The 24,394-nt window shown below is 40.1% G+C and overlaps 1 protein-coding gene across 1 annotated transcript in view; it reads right to left on the reverse strand.

The window, feature by feature from the left end:
* The window catches only part of LOC121851394 (catenin alpha-2-like), a gene marked incomplete at its 3' end in the record, with an annotated part of 409,914 nt that overhangs the window by 46,164 nt on the left and 339,356 nt on the right, over positions 1–24,394 (reverse strand). The window contains exon 8 of the mRNA XM_042345224.1: positions 15,148–15,228. Coding sequence (XP_042201158.1) covers positions 15,148–15,228 — 81 coding nt within the window. The remainder of the gene's footprint in view (positions 1–15,147; positions 15,229–24,394) is intronic.

Raw genomic sequence — 24,394 nt, forward strand, 5'->3', positions numbered from 1 at the left:
AGTTGATTGGTGGATCGCTTTCCTGGGGTAATAATCCCTTCAAATAAATAAATTGATCACTTAATCACAACTATTTGTGGGATACTGCTGTGGCAATTGACTGCTGCGTTTCACTCACAAAATATACAGTCAATACACTGTATAGTGAATAAAGTGCTATATCAAATGCAAGTATTATTGTAATAAGTTTTTAATATAAGTGTCTGTATCCTTTAATAGAGAAACATAGAATGATACAGCCACAAACAGGCCATTCGGCCCATCAAGTGTGAACTTGTGTATTTTTCTCTCCATATCAGGCATCTAATCTAATCCCACTCTCTTGCTCACTCCGTACACCCTTTGATTTAGAAGCTGCATCACCATCTCTCCAAAACCTTCATAAAATGGAATCCTGGGATTCTGCTTCAACTGCAATTTGTGACATTATATTCCACATTCTCTCCTAATGGATAATATGAAAGCACTGGTGAGCAATGAAACCGTCTTCTACAGCAGAACACTTCCCCAGTGATCTACCAATTAAGCAGCACTATTCAGCACATGTGTAGGTTTGAATCCCAGTCCACGTTCATTTACCCAATCTCAGCAGATGGGATGCTATCAACTGGAGGGGGAAATCAGCCTGAGCCCTCCCTTCTGGTTTCCTTAGAATCCGCTCTGGTAGGTACAGGAAGTGTGGATATCAGCTGAAGACTGGATTTGTAAGGTTGAATGGCCACCAACACTTACCGTCAAATCTTAAATATGAACCATGCCAACTGGGGCAAGCTTCTACATCCCAAGAGGAGAAGGAAAGTGGAGCAAAACTGGAGGAGAAACACTGGCAGAAAAGAAACATGCAGAGTATGTCTAACTAGGAGGTGCTCCAGATGCCAAATAAAACATTGGCAAACTGTGTGCAACTGTTTAGAGAATGCAATTTTGTTAATGCTTAAGGATAGCTCTATTTGAATGTTTTAAACTGAAATAAAGTTGGCACAAGTTGTGAGAAGAAATTGTCTTTAATGGTACCAGGGGACCTATGGCTACCAGCTGTTAAAACAGGGGATATATTCCAGTTATTCCAGGTTTGGAACAGCTTTGCCCAATGACTGAGAGAACACCTAGGTCTAGATTGACTCAATTTATGGAACCTTTACTGTACAAAACAATCAATTCACAATAGCTTGCCTTTTCTTGTTCCTTATGTTTTTCACTTTCAAGCTTGGGGTCCCACTCAGTCATTGTAATGTGCTTTACGATATTCTCCCAATATGAAAGGAGCTATAAAAGTGTAAATTGTGGTTTTTTTTGTATCTGAAACCTATAATTATATAATATAATAATAGTCCTTGCATTTGATATAGCATATATCATTTATATCAAGTTCAAGGATTATCATTATAGCACTGTATCACATCGTTGAGCCATATCAAAATGCTTTACAGAATATATTGTGAAGTGGATTGACTGTGTGTTTGTGGGCAAAACGCGGCAGCCAATTTTGCACAGCAGTGTTCCACAAACAGTCGTGGTTTGAATGACCAATTTTTTTTTAATGAGGGATTATTGCCCTTGAAATTCAATCGACTAACAACTGGGTACAACTTACTGCTAGATAAACAGAGGTGTGTGGAGTAAGGGAACTTGCCAAAGGTTTCGCCCTGCTTACGAGGCAAGTGCTCCAAATCACAACGCCTCAGGACTCCAACTCACAATGCATATGGAATGCTTTCTTCTGCCAATTTGGCTTCTTATTTGAGCCCAAAATGCCTTAGCTTACAAAACTATTTGGTTTAAGATCGTACAGAATTGCGGAACATACTTCAATTCAGTCTTAATTTAGAAACTGGTTCTTTTTATAACCTATGGGAAACAGCAGTTCTTAAAACATAACCAATTTCTAAAATTTCTAATGGTCTTTGCCTTAAAGGCTACTATCTTAACATTTCACATTGTGTAGAAGTTTTTAAAATGTATTAAATTCAATCTTAAATTGGAAGCCGTTTTTCCATATTACCAGTATAGAACCACGGGAAAGGCAGACTGCATGAAAGCAAATTGTCAAGGGTGAAGCTGAAAGAAACTCATCACTCATCATGTCAAAACAGTGTGAGGCAGTAATAAACAAAGCCAACAGGATGCTGGGCTATATTGCCAAATCAGATGAGTTCAGATCCCCAGATGTCATACTCTGCTGTGAGCAGATCGCACCTTGAATACTGCAATACAGTTTTGGTCACCACAATATAGGGGGCTGCCCAGGCTTCAGAGACAGGTTAGAGAGCAATAAGAATAATTTCCAGTGTTAGGGGAGTGAGCTATGGCCAATGATTAGACAAGCTATGGCTCTTCAGGCAATGTATCAAAGACATATACCCTATAGAGGTATATAAGATTTTAAATGAGGAAATAATTTCAGAACAATACTTCTAGATGTACTGAGGCAGTAGAACAAGTGGATATGAATTTAGAATTGCAAAGGGGAATTTTCGAACAGAAACCAGGAAGTAATTCTTTACTCAGGGGGTAATTAAAGGAGCAGGTTATCAGGAAGGGTGGTTGAGGGCAAGATTAGGAATCATTTAAGACATTGTTAATGCCTAAGGATAGCTTAGGCATTAACAAAAAAAGTAATTGGACACACAAATTTTTTTTAAAGAAAGGTTATCTAGAATTTTCAAAGAATTGTTAAATTAAGACTTCCACTGCGAGCCGTTTTTCTACAGTTCCAATAAACAACTGTGGAAACTCAAATTGAAACTAAATTTAATGATTTTTTAAAAAGTGCACAATCTTAAACTTGGTATCAAGCCTACAAACACAAAACATTTGAGTTCCCAGGTAGAGCTGGAGCAATGTACAACCTCATTACCATTTGCTGGAGCTTTTTGTGTATCCCTCTGGCTGTACAGCCAAGATTTTGTTTGTTTTCTTTACAGATGTCGCACAATGCACTGATGGTTTCAGCAAGTTACCTCCAGTTTCCTCTCCTGTGGAGTGTCCTGTAGTCTTTTACCATTTCACTTATGTTTCCACTGCTTTTTTCCCCTTCCTCAGTCTCATCAGGCTCGGTTGATTGTGCAGCTTTGTGCTTTTAGGCGCACAAAAAAATCAATAGCTTCACAAATGACCATATCCCGCAAAGAAAGTGCAAGCAAATTGAAGTTCCTTACTGTGGTTGCATCGTAATCTTTCAAACAGCAGTTAAAGAGGGGAATGTGAGATATTTCTGTCCTTTAACAGCACAACAAAGTCAGTGCAAAAATAATGCTGATCCAATCTTTCTCTTCTCCATCCATTAGTAGTAGAGACATTTTACTGTTGAGATACAGTTTGTCTGCGATAAAACTAGATAGATGTGATGTAGTGCAGCCTTTTCTACTATCAGATCTTAAATTGTGCTGTAAAAGAATCAGCCATGAAAAGACTCCTGTTCCCAGTGATAGAATGGGCTAGAACAATATTGAAAAGTTATTTTTATTTCTTTCACAGAGTAAGATTTCAAGCACATCATATAACCTGCTAATATGGTGTCAGCCTGGCTCACTCGCTTGAGCCAGATGTTTGTGGTTTCAAGCCCCAAGTCAGGACTTTGAGCTCATATTCTAGGCTGACACTGTAATGCATTGCTGGGGAAGTGTTACATTCTCAGAGGTACCCCCACCTCCACCATTTCAATCCCGAGCACGGGTACAAACCCTCAACTATCCAACACCTTGGGACATCTTCCCAAAGTGAAAGACACTATGTAAATGCAATGTGTTGTTGCTGTTTTCCTTTGGATGAGACACTGAACTGAGATATTGTCTGCATGTTCAGGTGGAAGTTAATGATCTCATGGCACTATTCAAAAAGATAAGGGAGTTTCTCCTGGTGTCCTGGCCAATAATCCACCAAATAAAATTGATCACTCACTCCATGTTTGTGGGATACTACTATCCGTAAAGGACACAGACACGGAACTCTGCTCCAATACATCCAGAAATACCGCTAACACTAATGGCTAACACTGTTAATCTATAATATGTAATCCAGTGAGGCTGGATATCAAATGCAAGGATTATTATTATAGCACCAAGAATTGCAAGGGATCTGAAATTGCTCATGCCGTTACAATTTAAAACCATTTTGTTAAAATTTAAGAATCAAAATTATAGAAAAATTTAAAATTGTGGAAAATAATCTCCAACTCAGTCTTAATTTGGAAACTGATTTTCCATACTAAAGTTTGTGGAAACCCTGCTCTCACATTAACAGTGAAATTAAGATTATCTTCCAAAATTATGTACGATTTTCAATTTAAGACAAAGCTCCTAACTTTTGTGCCACAGATTGGTTGTTGTGCTGGGAGGAAAGAAAAAACTTTTTTGGGTCAGGCATGACACAAACAGAAACCCATCCAAACCAGATTGGATTCCGCATATATATTCCACACACATACATATACATACATTTCTACGTACGTATTTCTACGTACCCTGTGGCTAAAATGGAACATGCACTCTCTCTACATGGAGGGACTTATGCTGCTTTCCTAATTCGGGAAAATATAATGTGCAGGTTGGCGAAAACCAAGTCTTGGAGACCCCAGTGTATGTGTTTGGGTACTGCTGGAGTTTAACCAGTTAAAAAAGCATAGCTGGGCATTGAGAGCAGAGTCTGGCAAGCTTCCCACTGCCTGTCCAAACAGGACCATCCTACCCATTAGGTCTTTGCAATTGGGATAAATGCATTATTCACAATACAAAATCACAAACAGACTCCTGCCTGTAACCAGTTTTGTTCACCCTGAACTGTGTGAACTCTGCTCTGATGCATCCGGAAATATAATAATATAATATACAATAATCCATGCATTTGATATAGCCCCTTATCACATCGTTGAAATGTCTCACAGAATATACTGTGAAGTGAATTGACTTATACTTTATGGTCGAAAAGTAGCAGCTGATTGTGCCCAGCAATGTCCCACTGACAGTGGGGAATTGAATGACTGGAATTTTTTGTGAAGGGATTATTACCCCAGGAATGCGATCTGCCAATCAACTAGCAATCGGGCTTTTATTTACTACTTGGTAAACAGAGGCATTTGGAGGGGGGAAACTTGCATTTGGAGTGAGGAAACTTCAATTTAAGGTTAGAAATAGAGACGTGAAAGGGAAAGTTAGGATGAAGATATTTCTCTATTGGCACATGCGGACAAAGGGTAGAAAACGGTTGGGGGACTGCGAGTAGGATAGATAACATCATTGTAGGAGTAAATGTTGTAAGATTCTGTAATTAATGATAAATAATATCTCAAATGATATTTGGTGGATCGCTGACATCACTTTGTGTGTGTTGCAACCAAATGTAGAGGAAGTTTAGCTGATGTAACACTACTAATGTCACCTTGCAAAGGAAGTCATGTTAGTGGCACTTTGCACATAGCGTGAATGCAGTGTACAGGAAGTGAGTTCAGTGGTGCCACCTATGTATAGCACAATGTGAAGGAAGTTTTGTTAGCTGTATCCTGCTGACCCAGAAGTCAGCTTTTTTGACATTTGTTTATAATGTGGCCTGAGAGATTGCACACAGACCACTACATTCCAACAGGGCAGTCTTAGAAAATGGGCCAAATGGCTTCCTACTGTTTGGTAATGTTCTTTGGGTAAAGCGCCTGCAGTTTTTAATACTTGGAAAATAATCATTACTGTTAGCGCACTCGCCTCGCAAGCGAGAGGACCCGAGTTCGATTCCTGGGTGGAGCAAAACCTTAGGCAAGTTTCCTTACTTCACAAGCCTCTGTTTACCCAGTGGTAATTAAGAACCCGGTTGTTAGTCGATTCACGGATTGCTTTCCGGGGATAATAATTTCTTCCAAAAAATTAATAATAATTTGGTCATTCATTCCATGCCTGTTTATGGGACACTGCAATTGGCTGCCACATTTCACCTAAGGAATATACAGTCAATTTACTTTAGTGTATATTCTGTGAAGTGCTTTGAGACGTCTCAATGACATAAGGCACAATACCAAATGCAAGGATTATTATAAGGATTATTATTATAATCAGTGCAATATTAAAACAATTAGTAATTTAAAGCAAGCATGTCTATAAGTGATTGTACCTAACAGCATTTGTCTGTTTAAAAACAGTCACTGGACTTCATAATAATTACAGTAAACCTCTTTGTGTTGTTTCACCCCGGAATGACGCTATAAAAATGTTCTTTTGTTTACCTTTCTTTCTGCCACCAGTCCACGGCACATGTAGAACCAAAGGATGAATGAAGCCTATTCCAATCTATTTAAAAAAATCTGGCCACCACACACGCTGCAGTCACTGGATAACAGGGGTTCTAAATCATTAGAAATTTGAGAAATTTACAGGAGAAATAAATAAATAAATGGGGAGTGGCAATAAGAATTCTTGTATAAATTAGAACGAATTGTATGAAAAATATAGCACATAATAATTGTTGATTTGTGTGAAATCAGCTTTGAGACGTCTAAACGATATGATAGGCTCTATATCAAATGCAAGGATTATAATAATAATATAGTGCCTTATCAAGTGCTTCACAGAATATACAGAAGCATTTGCAGTAAGGAAACTTGGCTACGGTTTCGCCCGGCCTGGGAATCAAACCCAGGTCCTCTCGCTTGCGAGGCCAGTGCTCTAACCAATACGCTACAGAACTCCATTATTATTATTAAATTCTATTATAATAAAACTGGTTCCTGCTTGATGTACATTCCACAATTTTAGTTTTCATTTTATCATTCTTTGAGCTGTTAATGTCAAAAGAATCAGTAAATCATTTACAACACTTAATGAATTGGCGTTCAAATTATATTAAATGTTAAGATGCATATCAAAACCATTGTTTAATGGCTGTAGATTTTGAACAGATTTCACATCAGGGCATCAGACAAAATTCATAATCATGTCATTAAACATGATTAAGCCAAGTGACTGATAAGTCATTCGGTATCTTGAGAGGAATAACAAACACAGGGTTTAAGTGAAAGAAACAGAATGGCTAGTAAAATAACTGAACCGGGAGTAACTATGGAGAACTGAATGGGTTCAGTCAGACTGCTGCGGTCTCAGATTGGCATCACATCTATCAGCTAAAAATCAAACTCTCTGGCCTAAGACTGAGCATCCCATCATATTCCATCCAGGCAGATAAATATTGGCAACAATATCAAACCAATAGCTCTGGTTTGATGAGAGATGTTATGCAACATGAGCCAAACAGTGGACACGCTGCAGTACATTAGGAAACAAAGTACAGAGTACGTCTTCATACAAAGCTCTGCAGCAATAGTCCCTTTCTCAAAGTGCAAGTTTGTGTCAGTCATAACTGCATGATTATAGGCACCAGTTTGCTTACTAGACAGCACTTTGATGTTAAAGACAGAGGCTGTGGGTTTCAACTGTACCTCAAGCCTGTATAGTGGAGGCTGATGCTCCAATGTAATATGGGAGGTGTGCTGCATTTTTGGAGGTGGGAAGTCTTTCTGGCATGAAGGGCGCTATGCAAGTATAAGTTGTTGTTGCTGTACTTCAGATGAGACATTAAACCGAAGTCCTATTTGCCTATTTGGGTGGACATTAAAGATCTCAAAGCACTATTCAACAAGACAATGGAGCTTCTCCTGATGTCCTAGCCACCAATCACCTAGATAAAATCCATTCAGTTCATTGCTGTTTGTAGTGCACCACTGTGCACACATTGGCTGCTGCCTTCACCTACAAATACATAGTCACGACATTTCACAGTAAATCCTGTGAAACACTTTGAGACACCGACCCAATGTGAAATGCAAGGATTTTATAAATGAATTCATTTTAAAATTGATAGCAAACTTGAAACAAGCAGACAGACCGACTGACTGACCTTGCAAAATACCATACCTCACTGTGGTTTGCCTGCGCGTAGGATGATAGAGAACTGATCTTCCAATTCAACATAGAAATGCATTTTGATATGCCAACAGTTATGCTTTCCTAGCTGGTCTTTGTGGGACAATGCTGGCTATTGAATTCACAATTAACAGTTTTGCAAATCCCCCAAATCCAACAATATTTGATATTCACAAACTGGTAGTCACAGTTAATGCAAACAAATCCAGTTTGTGAATATAACAAATTAGACCCCATTGTGCTTAAAGTATGGTCTGTTATATATTATTGACTGAAATATTCAATTGCTTTAGGATTATCTGCAGAGATTTACAGAATTCCATTTAATATTAATGAAATTGGCAACAGCACTACTACATCCCCCCAACCACCTCATGTTAACCCTATCACAATTTTGTTTCTGACCATTTGCTCCCTCAAGCGTCAATGAAGCACTGAATTACCCGCCTCAGGACTCTGAAACGATATTGCTACTTATATACTTTCGAAAAATCCACTGACACTAGATGGAAAACTAACTAAATATGATGGAGCGCTGACCTGGAATGTACTGCAGTGCCAAAGGGATCTTCTCTGTACTGCATTTTACTCACAAAATACACAGTCACTACACTTCATAGTTTATTCTGTGAAATACTTTGAGTCTCAATAACGTAATAAGATGGTGTATCAAATATAAAGATTATTATTATCTCAATAAATCTAATTGTCATCCGAATACCTGAATCTTCATGCCTTAATTGTGCGTTGATCACTTAAAGTGCACAGTGCTTGAGCACTGCTGTAGTGCGTGCCACTAGCAAAAAGCTTTGCGACTAATTGCTTGACAAGCTGTTGAGGCGCTGATAAGTTCAACTCAGCCGGTATTACAATTGTGATTCGGTTACCCTTTATGGAGGAACCTGCGCGTTACAAATTAAAGTTTGGAACTAAAGGCTCTGCACACAATAGTTGCGATGTGTAGGTTAAGGTTATCATTGGAAGTCATAGTTATTCCCAGAAATGCTAACAAATGTTTAAGATCATAATCCTCTCATTATAATAGAATTTTAAATTACCAAATCATTAACTACTCCTTTCTATTTAGTATTTCCTCGTTGATATAATGGAGTCCATTAAATAGAATTAATATTTCTATGTTAAATCATCTAACTGCAACTAATCTGAATTCAACCATTTAACACTACAGACCACATTTTCACATCAGCCCTACGTATAAATAGTCAAGTGAATTAGCTCCGTGAATATATTTTCTTGTCTGTCGTGCAAGTCATTCAATGAATTGATTTCTTCACACTTGGGACCCACTAGTCTAAAGTAGGAATGGCACAAATATGTTTGCAACTTCAGATTTTGATTGAATTGCACATTTTAAAGTCCTTGAGACAAAATTGCCTCAATCCTTCAGGTGATTTCTCAATCTTCACCTGTTTATTTCCAGAATCTACTCCCACAGTCAGATTTGTTTATAGAGCACCCAAAGCAGATTTATTACCACCGAAAAGGGGACATCATTTGAAACACAATTTCATTCTGCTACCCAATCACATCTGGGATTCAGTTTTAGAATAATACTAATAATAATCCTTACATTTCATATAGCATCTTATCACTTTGTCAATTGAAATTTTGAAGACTAAGGTCGATAGATTTTTTGTTAGATGGAGTTGAGGTGTGAATTAGCCATGAAAAAGTGCGGTTTAAGAACAGGCCATTCAGCATATCAAGCCAGCTCTTTTTATTTTTGGTCAGCCGGGTGTCTGACACATGTGGAAACCCATCACCATGTTTAAAAGCATCCAAGCCAAACTGAGAATTCCATGCATCCACCTACACATGAAAATCCCAGAGATAGATTGTTGGAATGAAATGTGCAATCTCTCCCTGGAGGGACACATCCTGATTATTTCAACTCCTTCTATAGTCGAACAAATCCTGATCTGTTCCTTGTTTTGAATCCACCTGCATACAATTATCCTAGACCTGGACAAAAGCAACCAGGCACGATCCAGAGAACCAATTCACAGCTCATTTCCACTTTTCAACCTTGTCACTCTCCTTTCCACAGGCAATATTCCACCAATGCCCCAGATCCTGGTAGCATGGAAACCATTATGCCTTTTCACTTCAGGAAGCTGTCTCAAAGCGCTTCAGGCAACTGACTGCAAACTCAAGCCAAGGAGGATGGGGTAGGGGAAAGTTAATCCAAGGCACGGTCAAAGAAGTAGGTCTTAAGGTGGGACTTTTAATTTCAGTTTGTTTTTAGACTGATCGTTATTGTTCCAAAACAAGCACCGTGTATACATCAATGGTCACACTATATTTTGTCATGGGACTGGTCACGTTATGGATGTTTGTGGAATATTGCTATGTTCAAATTGGCTGCTCATTCACCTACTAAAATACAGTCACTACACTTTACAGTAAAACAGTTACACTACAGTTATTTCACAGTTTTGCCCATAAAAGACAGTCACTCCACTTTACAATATATTATGTGAAGCGCTTTGAGACATCTCAACTATGTGATAAGGTGCTATATCAAATCCAAGGATTATTATAAAAATTCTGTAAAACAATTTGAACTGTTTTGACAATATGATAAGGTCTATATCAATGCAATGACTGTTGTTACTATTTGGAATATCACAGGGTACATGTTTAAACCTAAAACTATAGAGAATATCGGAACTCTGGGGCATAAGTTTAAAATGTAAAAATGTCTCAAACAAGACAACAAACAAATTTGTGGCCTCAGAGCAGGGGATATTTATAACATATTCTTCATTAAACAGGATGTTGCTGTGCTGATTAACTACTTCAAAAAAGAAGTGATTAAGTATCTGAATTAAGTAGTTAGATGATATAGGGATAAGGTCTAGCTGAGATCATAAGAATAATAATCCTTGGATTTGATATAGTGGCTTATCACATTGTCAAGACGTCTCAAAGCGCTTCACTGGATACACGGTAAAATGCAGTGACTGTACTTTGTTGGCAAATGTGGCAGCCAATATGCACGCAGCAGTGTCCCACAAACATGAGGTGAGTGACCAATTTTATTTTGTGGCCAGGATATCGTGAGATGTACAAATACGAACAAGGGATGTTTGAGGTGAAAACAGTGAGTTTTATTAACAGCAGTGAGAGAGAAGATATCAACAAACAGTTGAGAAGTGCCCTGAAGCATCTGGATGAACCAGAAGAAATATTACAACAATGCCAAGCTGTTCACGCATGCACAGCATGTCATTAAAATGTTTTTATCTTCACTTCCTGAATAACGGTCTGAAAAACTTTTGGCAAGTTTCCTGACTCCTCCCGCCTCTGTTTACCTAGCAGTAAGTGGGAACCTGGTTGTTATATTAATTGGTGGATTGCTTTTCGGAGTAATATCCCTTAAAAAAATTGGTCACTCAATCCATGACTGTTTGTGGAACATTGCTGTGCGCAATTGGCTGCCACATTTTGTCAATTCACTTTACAGTATATTCCGTGAAGCGCTTTGAGACGTCTCAAAAAAGTGATAAGGCACTATATCAAAGACAAAGATTATTATTATTCAGTAAGGTAAAACTAAAGTGTCTCAAAATAGTCTAAACCCAACTCACGTTCTTTATTTGTGATGTTATTATTACAAGCTTAAAAACATTTTCAAAATGAAGACTGTATTTAGGGTGGCTGAATTCTGTTTGCTCTGAAATGCTCATTAATGGAGTTAATAAGTAGCTGCAGATGAAATTTTACCTCTGAGCTAAGACAGAGCAAGCTTCTAACCCAATTCCCCCAGCCAGTAGGCAGTCAAACAAAGAAATAATTTGCTCCTTGTTGTGAACAGTTTTTTCCAAATTGAAGGAAGCAGTAAATCATATTCAGGACATGATTACTTTGGGTTGTTGGGACAATAGATATTTTTATTATGTTCCTTGGAGAATCATTGCAAACTAGAGATAAGTATCTTGTTTGAAATGTACTTTGTTTTGCATTTTCCAGTTTCGCAACTTCATGATCTCATTCCCTCTAATCTACATTGATTTGATGCATTCTATTACGTCCTGTAGACATAATTAGTGCATCTTATGGATTTGCATTTCATCATACTGTATGTTTGATCCATCCCCCCCAGTCCCACATACCACCACCACAGACAAATGCGCACAATGTACACATACAGACAGACGCAAATACACAACACACACAGACTCCTGTTCTGTACTCTGAGAATCTGACTGGATATTGAGTGAAATCTTCATAAGACAATTTAACGTTGTTCTACAAAGGGCAACACCCAGAAATCGATTTCAAGATCCTCACACTCATTATCAAATCCCTTCATGCCCTGGCACCTACCTACCTCTCGCACTTGGTTGCTCCCCAACCCACTACCCGCTGCCTCCGCTCAACTGGCTCTGGCCTTCTGCATTTCCGTTTTGCCCTCCGTTCCACCATCAGTGGCCATAATTTCAGCCACTACACCCCAAAACTCTGGAACTCTCTTCCTTCCTCTATCCCTCCGCCTTGCCCCCTCGTTCCCCATCTTCAGGTCGTGCCTGTAGACCTTCCTCTTTGACCGTACCTACAGTCATCTCCCCTCCACCCTCTGGCTCGGCGTTGTGCTCCGCCACTGTCAAGCGCTCTGGGACGCTAACCTGCATGAGGGGCTCTATATAAATGCAAGTTGTATTGTTGTTGGTAACTCCCTCAGCTTTGTCCTGACAATGTGGTTTGGTCCAGATCCAAACCTCAGGCGACCATCAGCCACTGCAACAAACTGAAGGTTTCCACTATCCAAAACATCCTTGTGATTTGTCTTGTCAACTTAATTAGTGCCAAATTATGGCTGGTTCCGTATTGTTGATCTGCTCCAACTAGGGACTGGGCTGCAACTGTCTAAGCTCATTCCACCATGGATCTTTACATCCAGAAGCCAGATTAGGCTTTTATCTTATACAGTCAATTTATTTTACAGTATATTCTGTAAAGCGCTTTGAGACGTCTCAACAATGTTACCAGGCAGTATTCAAATAAAACTTTGATATCAACAACAACAACAAATTACACTTGTATAACGCCCTTCACGTCAGAAAGACATCCTAAGACATCAAATCAAATTATTATTATTCTCGTTCTGTGCTGGGCTCAGTACAACTCACTGAATCATTTTGCAGAGTTACCATGAAGGTTGGTTTCAGACATTTTCACATAAAGCATTTTAGATCCATTCAGCAGCAGCTCCTCTGAGAATCCCACTGTTTCAGCAGGGTCGAGAGTCGACAACCGAGTGAAAATTACAAACCTTGTACAAAGCAACACATGTATTGTGAAGCACTTACCAATTGAAGCTGTCTTTCTGAGTGACGATTTCCAGCTGCTGGTTCATAAAAGTCCACTTTCTATTGACTACACATGTGTAGATGGGCAACTACAGGTGTGTGGAGTCCTCTAACCGATACATTACAGGACTCCACACAACTGCAGGACTAAACAATGTGGCCTGGGAGCCACTTAAGAATACTCACTAACCTTTATTTTCAAAACAAAATATAATTCTGCAGTCTTTCTCTAAGGAGCAGAGATGGGCGCAGGCTGCTTAACAACCGTTGGCCGCTCCTGACTGATGTAAAAAATTAAAACAATCATGCAAATAACAAAGTTCCTACACTATATTTACTCAAGAACCACCTTCTACAACCGCAACAACAAAATTACATTTGTATAGCGCCTTTCACGTCGGGAGGATGTCCCAAGGCCCTGGACAGAGTTTCGGACCCGAGCTGGGGTTCGATCGGGGAGGGTGGAGGGCAGGGGGTGAAGCAGGGAGATCGAAAGTACAGTCAAAGAGGAAGGTCTTGAGATGTGTCTTGAAGGAGGAAAGGGAAGGGGCGAGGTGGAAGGACTGCGGAATTGAGTTCCAGAGGGTGGGGGCAGAGTGGTAGAAGGCCCGCCCGCCAATAGTGGGGTGCGTGAGGCGGGGGACGTGAAGCAGGCCAGAGCCCACTGAGCGGAGGGAGCGAGCAGGATGGTAGGGAGTTAGGAGGACGCAGAAATAGGGGGGAGCAAGACCATGGAGGGCTTTGAAGGCGAGGACCAGGATCTTGAACTGTATCCTCTGTGTGATGGGAAGCCAGTGGAGTCGGGCGAGGATGGGGGTGATAGGGTCGCGGAGTCTAGTGCAGGAGAGGACACAGGCTGCAGAGTTCTGGATGATCTGCAGCCTACGGAGGGAGGAGTTGGGGAGGCCGACAAGCAGTGAGTTTGCATAGTCGAGCCTCGATGTAATGAAAGCGTGTATGAGGGTTTCAGCGGCCTGCGGTGTGAGACAGTGGCGAAGCCAGGCGATGTTGTGGAGGTGGGGGAAGGCAGAGCTGGTCATGGTTCAGATGTGGGGTAGAAAGGATCAAAAGTTGAAAACAGGCTTTCCTGTTAGCCTTAAGGGTATCTTTCTTCTGAGGCACAAAAATCTTCATAAAATCCTACAATTTTACAGCGCAGAGGGAGGCCATTCGGCCCATTCGTGCCTATGCCGGCTCTTTGAAAGAGCTATTCAATTAGTCCCACTGCCCTGCTCTTACTCCTTAGGCCTCCAAATATTTCCTTTTCAAGTAAATATCCAATTCTCTTTTGATAGTTACTATCGAATCTGCTTCTACCACCCTTTCAGGCAGTGCATTTCAGACCGTACCAACTCTCCGGGTAAAAACATTTCTCCTCGCCTTCCCTCTGATTCTTTTGCCAATTATCTTAAATCTGTGTACTCTGGTTATCGACCCACCCACAAGAGGAAACATTTTCTCCTTATTTATTCTATCAAAACCCCTTGTGTTCGTAAACATAACATCATTGTCTTAAAATTTAAGATGGTGCAGAATCTTGGAAAATTCTTCAATTTACCCTTTATTTGGAAAACAGTTTTCGACAGCACTTAAGACTGAATTTAATAATTTTCCAAAATGTTCTACCAAATTACAATATTAGAGAACTGTCTTAAACCTATAAGACTATGAGACCACAGAGAGTATAGTGATTAGGCTTGGCTCCCCTTCTGCAGGGAATGGTCTGCCCAACACTCACAATCAAGCCTCACAAATGAATAATTGCAGTTGGGCATGGTACCAGAAAGCGTTGGCACCCAGCAGACCGTACCCCGAGTAGACAGAAAGGAGTCAAAAGCCTTCAGGAGTGGAGGAGTGAAGGGGAGAAAGATTGGCAGAACTACAAAAACTAAAGCTTTATTCCAACAATGTACCTGTCTTCGCAGATCCCTTGTTTTCTTCGTCATTTTGTCGATGGCAGCATTCAGTGGGTCTCCTTTCTCTTTCCTGCCAGTCTGAAATAAATGATATTTCAGTTAGAATTATGTTTAAAATACCATGACAATGAACATTCTTGGTGAAAGAGCTGTGATATTCCCCTTCAGTCAGTGCTATTGAAGCTGTTGAATATAATTCCAAAGCTGGAAAATCGATGCAGAATTGGACACACTTGCCAACAAACTTAAAACCATTAGTGCATGTATAGGAGCCGCACAGTATTGAATGGAAACCACTTAATTCAGAAATCACTGTTTCAGAAAAAAAAACGAATTTAGGCACCGTTGTTCATTCTGTTATGTCTATTCTGTCAGAATATAGTTCAGAAAGCACATGTTGGTAAAATAGCTGCATTGCGAGTCATTTTTCAATGTCAGGGATACACATATGAACAAAAATCATAAACATCCAGTAATATAAAGATTGAAACTTTGACTTGTTCCTCGTCTCTCCCACAGTTTTCGTTTTAAAAAGAACGATTCATAAAAGTTGCATAGAGGGAAAAAATAACAGGAGAAGCAGCGATTCAGGTCAAATATAGATTGCCGCCTATGCGGGTAATTCACGAATGAGAAGTGCCAAGCTTGCAGTTACAGGTCCAAAATTCCATCCAGTTTTAGTCTGTAAGACGATCTTCCCTTAAAATTTAACAACAATATGCATTTATTTAGTGCCCCTCATGCAGGGTAGCATTTCAAAGTGCTTGACAATGGCAGAGCACGACATCAAGTCGGTGGGAGGGGGAAGGGTGGGGCAAAGCAGAGGGATAGAGGGAGAGTGTTCCAGAATTTCGGGGTGAAAGTGTGGCCACCAATGGTGAAATGGAGGTACGAGGGACAAGTTAGAGGCCAGAGCTGATCGAGTGGAAGTCGCGGGTAGTAGATTGGGGAGTAAGTAAGGACTAACATTGTGCAAAATTGTGTAATCCAGTTCCAATTTTCCATAGCTCAGCTTAAAATAAAATGGTTTTGCAGGGTAACACAACAACAAACAACAACAACACATTTACACATATATAGTGCCTTTCACAGCAGGAGGACATCCGAAAGTGCTGGATGCTGCAGGATGTGCAACCAATCTGCCGGTAGGAGCCAGGGGAATGGGGGACAAAGAATATGGGGGGGGGTGGGGGTATGGGGGGGGGATGACGACTGAAAGCCATCAAAGAAGACAGGGTTACTGACCCACCCGGCAGGGGAAATAGTTTCTCCTTGTTCACCCTATCGAATACCTTCATAATTTTGAAAACTTCTAATAAGTCTCCTCTTGAAACGTCGAGAAGACGTGAAAAGCGCTGTATCAAATGCAACGATTATTATTATTATTATTAACCTCCTCTGCTCCAATGAGAATAATCCTAGCTTCTCTAATCTCTCCTGATAACTGAAGCCCTCATTCCTGGTACCATCCTGGTAAGCGTACACAAAGGAAACGCAGACCTTTTTACTATATTTTGGTTTGCTGTGTTTAGTCCCTGTAAAAAGACAAACAACAGATAAATAATTCCTTATGGCATGTTGACCTTCCGATTACACCAAAGCACTACTACTAGGAGCCTTGCGGACAGTAAAGTGTAGAGAAAGGCTGAGAGTTGATTTATTTTGCAGCAAGTTATGTAGCATGGCCTCTATATGACAACAAAATGAAACAGCCTCTTTAAACCAATGACCACTGCTATGACTGTTGACATCTGTTTTTTTAAGGTAACTTTGACCCAGATGCATCTTAAAACGCAACTGTGCCAGAAGTCAGCATAGCTTCTATCATGTCTGCATCACACTGTGTGAATAAGCATCATTTCTAAAGGCTCCCTTCTCTGCTTCTCCAGGCAGATGATTTCTGCTTTATCCACAAACTAGAAAAATGCACAACTTTGCATCCAGCAGTCTCACCAGCGAACCCCAGAGGCAATAACTTTCTGTCATTCCAAATCTATTTGATACCCTGATACGAGCAGCATATTTCCTACTGTACAGTTCAGCCTGGGGGAAGTGGGGGGAGACTGGGCTGTTACACCATTACGCAGGTCAATAAAGACAATCCACAGCATTGCCCAATTTATGTATCAAGCTTGTAAAGAAAACAATAGCCTTTATTTCAAGGGGATTCTGCTCCATTTATCAAATGTTAACTGTCGACAGTCTATTCACAAGTACAATATCCTCCTACAAGGGTTCGATATCATGTCATAGAGTGTGACAGAAATAGGGCTGTTTTATGTAGCTCGCTGTCGGTGGGAGCTCGGCAGTGGGGCGATGGAACAACATTGTAATGTTTAGGGCTGCTGCCCATTTGGCGAACGTCAAAGAAAAAAATGAGAATGTAAAGGATTTGCATTTTTATAGCCCCTCATCATGTTAGAATGTTTAAAATCCCTCAAATTACAACGGGCTACCACGTTTCGCCCACAAAATGCACAGTCAATGCACTTCTAGAGACCTGTAGCATATTGGTTAGAGCATTTTGCCCACAAAATACTTGACAGTATATTCTGTGATGTGCTTTGAAGGTGATAAGACACTATATCAAACACAAATGCAAGGATTGTTATTATTATTTACTGTCTAGTGCAGTGACTGTATGTAGGAAAATAAGGTAGCCATTTTGTGCCCAGCAAGATTCCTCAAACTGCTGTGAAGTGAATGATCAATTAATCTGGTGCTGGTCAGGAGACTGGGAGAAAATCCTGTCTCTATATGTCCTGGGAGCTCTAGTTACATGAAAAATGTTGTAGTGCAGCATCTGGCAGCTACAGGAAATGTTATCATACCTAGAATTCGCTCCTGGAAGGAAAAACAGTGGTGTCCGTCATACTGTAATCTTATAAATTACATTTTTCAAGAATATAGGAACATAGAAACATAGGAATTAGGAGCAGGACATTCAGCCCCTCAAGCCTGCCCCGCCATTCAATAAGATCATGGCTGATCTTATAACCTGACTCCATCTGCCCGCCTTATTCCCATATCCCTTAATACCTCTAACCTTTAGAAATCTATCAGTCACAGTCTTGAATATGTTCAAGGACTGAGCATCTACAGCCTTCTGGGGTAGAGAATTCCATAAATTCACTACCCTCTGAGTGAAAAAGTATTTCCTCAACTCTGTTCGAAAGGGCTGGCCCTTAATCTTAAGACTGTGACCCCTAGTTGTAGATTCTCCTACCAGGGGAAACAGTCTCACACTGTCTACTCTGTCAAACCCCATAAGAATCTTATATGTTTCTATAAGATCACCCCCTAATGCTCCTATATTCTAGAGAATATAAGCATAGTTTACTCAGCCTATCCTCATAGGTCAACTCCCTCATCCCAGGAACTAACCTAGTGAATCTACGCTGCACCCCCTCTAAGGTGAGTATGTCATTTCTTAAATAAGGAGACCAAAACTGCACATAATACTCTAGGTGCGGTCTCACCAAGGCCTTATACAGTTGCAGCAAGACTTCCCTACTCTTGTACTCTAACCCTTTTGCAATAAACGCCAACATGTCATTAGCCTTCCTAGTTGCTTGCTGTACCTGCATACTAACTTTTTGTGACTGGTGTACAAGGACACCCAAATCCCTCTGAACACTAACACTATCTAGTCTCTCCCCTTCTAGAAATGAATCTGCTTTTCTGTTTTTACTACTAAGGTGAATAACTTCACACTTCCCCACATTATATTCCATCTGCCACCTTCTTGCCCACTTACCTATCTAGGTGAACGGGGACTGGGGCAGAGACTCTTCCCACTCAGCTCCCGTTAACCTTACAAGGTAAAGCCCTAACAGGTAGGGAAGCTTAACAATGGCAAGCTATGCAGTTTTAGCTGGTTAGACTGTTTTAACAGTACCCTAATACACACTCTGGGGTCCCTAAGCCTTGGCTCTTGCCAACCTTGCCTAATACTTTCCAGAATTGGGTAAGCAGGATATGTCTCCAGGGAGAGAGTGTGCATTCCATTCCAATACATGGGAATTTCAATGCTTAGGTGGGATACATAGAATTCTCAGTTTGGTTTGGATACTCTTAAGGCTGGTGTTGGGTTTCCGCATGTGTCAGACACCCGACTGACCAAATGTAACTACTGAGGAATGGGTTTTGTTTGGGAAATGGAGGGTGTCCCATATGGTACTATATTTGGCACACCTTGATATAATAACACTGAACAAACAGCCACAAAGATCATTGCCCAGGTCTCCCATGCGTTAAAGACCACCCTGTAATTTTAAAACAAATTAAGCTACAGCTGTGTTTCAGTGGTTGTCCAAATACAATGCTGCAGCAGCATGAGATTCAAATGATGTCCTTTCTCCTGTCAAGATACTCTCAATTCTTTTTGCTGGCATCTATTGTGGTGATCTCTATTTTTGCTTTCTATGCAGGTATCACTGAAGCTGTTCGTTTTGTTAAGGGTCATGCAAAATTACAGTGATGTGTCATATTAATGTGCAATTTAGGATCCATTTGGGGGGAAGGGCATGATATGGGGTGAGCATGAGTATCACCATTCCTATTTCTTTGGTGACTGCAGGGTTTTGTAATCCACGGAAATGGCTGGAAATCTTTATTTAGAAATACAATGCAGCACAAATTATTAACCACTGAACTTACATTTTGCAGTTTAACTCCTTCACTAGCCTAATCCTTGTTGTTTAAAGAAGGACAAAGCTGCATTTTTATTATTAATAATAATCCTTACATTTGGTACAACACATTTCACATCAGGAGGACGTCCCATTGCACTGCACACTGTGAATCTACACTCTAATGCTTTAAAAGAGGAATGTTTAATAGCCAATATAGTATCTCAGAAAATTTGATTAATTCCCTTGTAGAAAAAAGTAATATGTTCTTCAAACTGGAGATTTCAATCCAGTGGAAGCAGAAGTCATTGTCTGTGTAGGGGGATGATTCAGGATGATCTGCACCAAATCTCACAAAACACTAAAGAACTAGTCTTACAGACCTTTCAATAACACAGTTCTCCTACAAGCACCTTTGTAAAAAATAATGCACAAAAACATCAGCACTATTTTTAACAAACAGAACCTAACAACACAGAAACAGGCCATTCAGATCATATAGACCAGGGTGGTCCAACTGGCGGCCCGTGGGCCAATTTCATCCAACAAACCCCTGCTCCATAACCTGTAAAGGTTATGTTATGTTTCTGGAAGGGAAACACAAAAATATTGTTTTTGCGGCCCACGGACGTTTCTCAAATAGGGTATCCAGCCCTCAACGAGCCAAAGGTTATAATAATAATAATCCTTACATTTGATATAGCACCTTATCACGTCTTTGAGATGTCTCAAAGGGCTTCACAGGATTTACTGTAAAGTGAATTGGCTGTATTTTGTGGGCTAAAGGTTGGACCACCCTGATACACTATCAAGCCTATGCTGGTGATTTTCTACATATGGCCACCTGATCTCTAAGGATCGTTTGTTTTAATATTTAATACCTTTTAATATTCCTCCTCTTCAGGCGTCTATCTAATTCCCTTAAAAATAATATATGAACTCTGCGTCAACAAACAACCGTTTGAATGCCACATTCCAATGCCCTCTGTGTAAACAAGTGTTTTCCAAACTTTCTGGGATTATTTTAAATTTGTGTCCTCCTGTGAACTGACTCGAATGTGGATGATATATCTGTTGTCAGCATGATTTCCACATGCTCTGTGTACTTGGGTTTAACAGATGTATGTGATCTTTGTCATTTATATAGACAATAACACAGCAAAATCAGATGGATGCTGCATTTATACTGCGACAGGCAATTTGTTCTGGTTTATGCGTGGCTTGTTTTTGTTTAGATATGGCTGGTTGTTACACTTCATATATTATGACTCAGAGTTAGGTGATGTCATATGAAAAGCAAGGCAAGAATAGATGTTTGTAGATTGATACCATGAAACAGTTTCTGAGTAAGCTCTCATTAAAAAATGATAATTTAATATTCTCTCATCTTTCTGGCAGAATCATGTATGTTTCCAGTAACTTCCCTATAGCCCCCCCACCCCGATATATTTTAGTCAGTCACGTATCCGTCATATGCGGAAACCCATCATCATTATTACGTATATTCAAATCAAACTGAGAAGTCCACATGAAAATTCCCATGTCTGGAGTGAACACCTTAATGGGACGCACCCCACTTAACTAATTCCAGAGAGTAATATAATAATAATAATCCTTGCATTTGATATAGTGCCTTATCATGTTTCAAAGTACTTCACAGAATATACTGTAAAGTGAATTGACTGTATATATTTTGGGCAAAACACGGCAGCCAATTGCACACAGCAATGTCCCACAAACAGTCGTGGATTGAATTACACTTTTTTTTAAAGGGAGTTTTACCCCCTGAAAAGCAATCCGCCAATCGAATAATCAACCATGTTCCTACTTACTGCTAGGTGAACAGAGGAGTATGGCGAAATGAATCTTGCCCCACGTTTTGCCTTGCCGGGAATCAAATCCAGGTCCTCTAAGGCGAATGCTCTAACCACTAAGCTACAGGACTCCACAACAGGTACAAATTGGAAAGAGTGAAGGCTTGGGGACCCCAGACTCGTGTGCATAGCATGCCATTGAGAGGCTAGTTTTCCACTGCTTGACCAGCTAGGACCACCCTAATCATTAGTGATTTGGTTTGTATGGTTAACGGGAGCCAAAAACGGAAGAATATCTACTTCCAGTGACTGGTCTGCTCCTCCAAGTCCTACTGATTGATCAGAAGGGCCCTAAGTACAGAGGAGATAACTGACTCAGAAAATGGTCTTCCAAGACTGCCAAGTGGAATGTTGAAGGGATTTTCACATTTATCTCTCTCGGCTCACTCTCTCTCTCATCTCTTTCAAAGTCCAACTCAAGAGCTTCCTCTTTGATTGCACTTTTGGCCATCTTCCCTCTCCCAATCCCTTTGGCTCCCACCCAGCCCGAGTGCCAAGCTAGGATTGTTAAATGTCTTGGGGCATCCTCCCAACAGAAAAAGTATACATGTAAGTTTGTATTTGTGTTTCTCCCAACCTATATTAACATTAATTTAATTCTGACTCGACAGTTGAGCACAAAAGAATGAAGGCCTAAATGGTTCTTAAAAGGCACGATGAAAAAGAGGATTCACGTTGGAAATACTGGCTGCAAAATAGTTTAATTTTCAAGGTGCCTTTCATGAACCTGAAAATTATTGGAGGTTTTCCAGCTGATTTTCCCACCAGAGGTATATGATAGTGTTGCACTGCTTGGCACATGCATCCTCGCTGAGCTGGGTGACAGACCCTGAGCAATGAAGATTGCGAATATATCAAGACAGCTGGTACATCACACCCTAGAGGATTGTATCTGTTATGCTGGCACAACAAACAAAGGGTTTCCACTTGGCTTTGTATGCCTTCAAAGTGGATGCTGCTTCTGAAGAAAGAATCACCTCCACTGTTACACAGCCGAGTTCAAGTTATCAAAGACAAGCTCTAGGCAGTGTTACATCATTAAGGCACTCAACCTCTAACCTGGGACAGTGGCCTTGAGTCCCATCTGGGGTTAGTTTAGCTCTGCTGGTAGCACTGTCACTTCTGTGTCAGAAATCTGTGGATTCAAGTCTAAACTGACAATCCAGTTAGAGAGAGGACATGGGTTTGATTCCTGGGCAGAGTGAAACCTTAGGTATGTTTCCTTACTCCACAACCTCTGTTTACCTAGTAGTAAGTAGAAATCCGGTTGTTAGTCAATTGGTGGGTCACTTTCTGGGGTAATAATCCATCCTCCACACCAAATAATAATTTGGTAATTTGGTCACTCAATCCACGACTGTTTGTGGGACACTGCTGTGCACAATTGGCTGCCCACAAAATTTACATTCAATTCACTTTTCAGTATATTCTGTGAAGCATTTTGAGACATCTTAATGGCGTGATAAGGCAGAATATCAAATGCAAGGATTATTATTACTATCCTGAGAGAAACACTGAATTGTTTGAAGTGCTGTTCTTTATATGAGGCTATAAGATGAAGTCTTAGCTGTTTTCACTTAAAGTGAACATTAAAGATCTTTATTCCAATTGAGATTGTTCTGGCAAACAATTTGAGATAAATTGGTCATTCACCTCATGGTTGTTTGTGGGACTTTGCCATGTGTAAAATTGCTGCCAAGTTTGCCTATAAATACAGTCATCATCGCAATTGACAGTCATTACTGTAAAAAGCTTTGAGACAATTTGACATGATACAATGCTATACAATTGCAAGATTTTCTTCTGCACGATGCATTGCAGTAAGCAAACAATGTATCAATGGGAAAGAAAAAGTCAAGTCTGGACCTAAAAGATATGAATTTTACACAGGAAGCGTACGGAAAGTGAAATTCTTTGCTCCAACCTGTAGTTAAAGCAGCAACTTTGTGGAGTCCTGTAGCTCAGTGGTTAGAGACCTTGCCTCGCAAGTGAAAGACCTGGGTTCTATTCCCAGCAGGGCAAAATGATGGACAGGTTTACTTACTCCACACACCTCTGCTTACCAAGCAGTAAGTAGGAACCTGGTTATTAGTTGATAGGCGGATCACTTTTCCAGGGATAATAATCCCTCAAGAAAAAAAACAATAATAATTTGGTCACTTCAATCCACGACTGTTTGTGGGACACTGCTGTGTACAATTGGCTGCCATGTTTCACCCACAAATATACAGTCAATTCACTTTACAATATATTCTGTGAAGCGCTTTGTAACATCTAGAATAATTTATTATTATTTATTATAAAATATTTTAGAAGTTAAATAAATCTATGAAGAGGAGGAATCTTAAAGGAATAGAAAATGAGGAGGAGAGTGGGATTAGACTGAATCATGTGAAGAAAAATACCAGCATAGACTTGATAGGCCGAATGGCCTTTCTCTATAATATTCTATGATAATTGTATATCTTGCCCTTCATTTATAATAATAATCCTTGCATATAGCACCTCATATAGCACCTTATTTCGTTGTTGAGATATCTCACAGCACTTAACAGAATATATTGTAAAGCGAATTGGCTGTGTATTTTGTGGGTGAAACGCGGCAGCCAATTGCACACAGCAGTGTCGCACAAATATTTGTGGTTTGAGTGACCACCTTTTTTTTTGTAGAGTTTAATGCCCCCAGAAAGCGGTCCACCAATCGACTAAAAACCAGATTCCTCCTTACTGCTAGGTAAA

Source organism: Callorhinchus milii, unplaced genomic scaffold (genome assembly GCF_018977255.1).
Source record: "Callorhinchus milii isolate IMCB2004 unplaced genomic scaffold, IMCB_Cmil_1.0 Scaffold34, whole genome shotgun sequence".
Lineage (NCBI taxonomy): Eukaryota > Metazoa > Chordata > Chondrichthyes > Chimaeriformes > Callorhinchidae > Callorhinchus > Callorhinchus milii.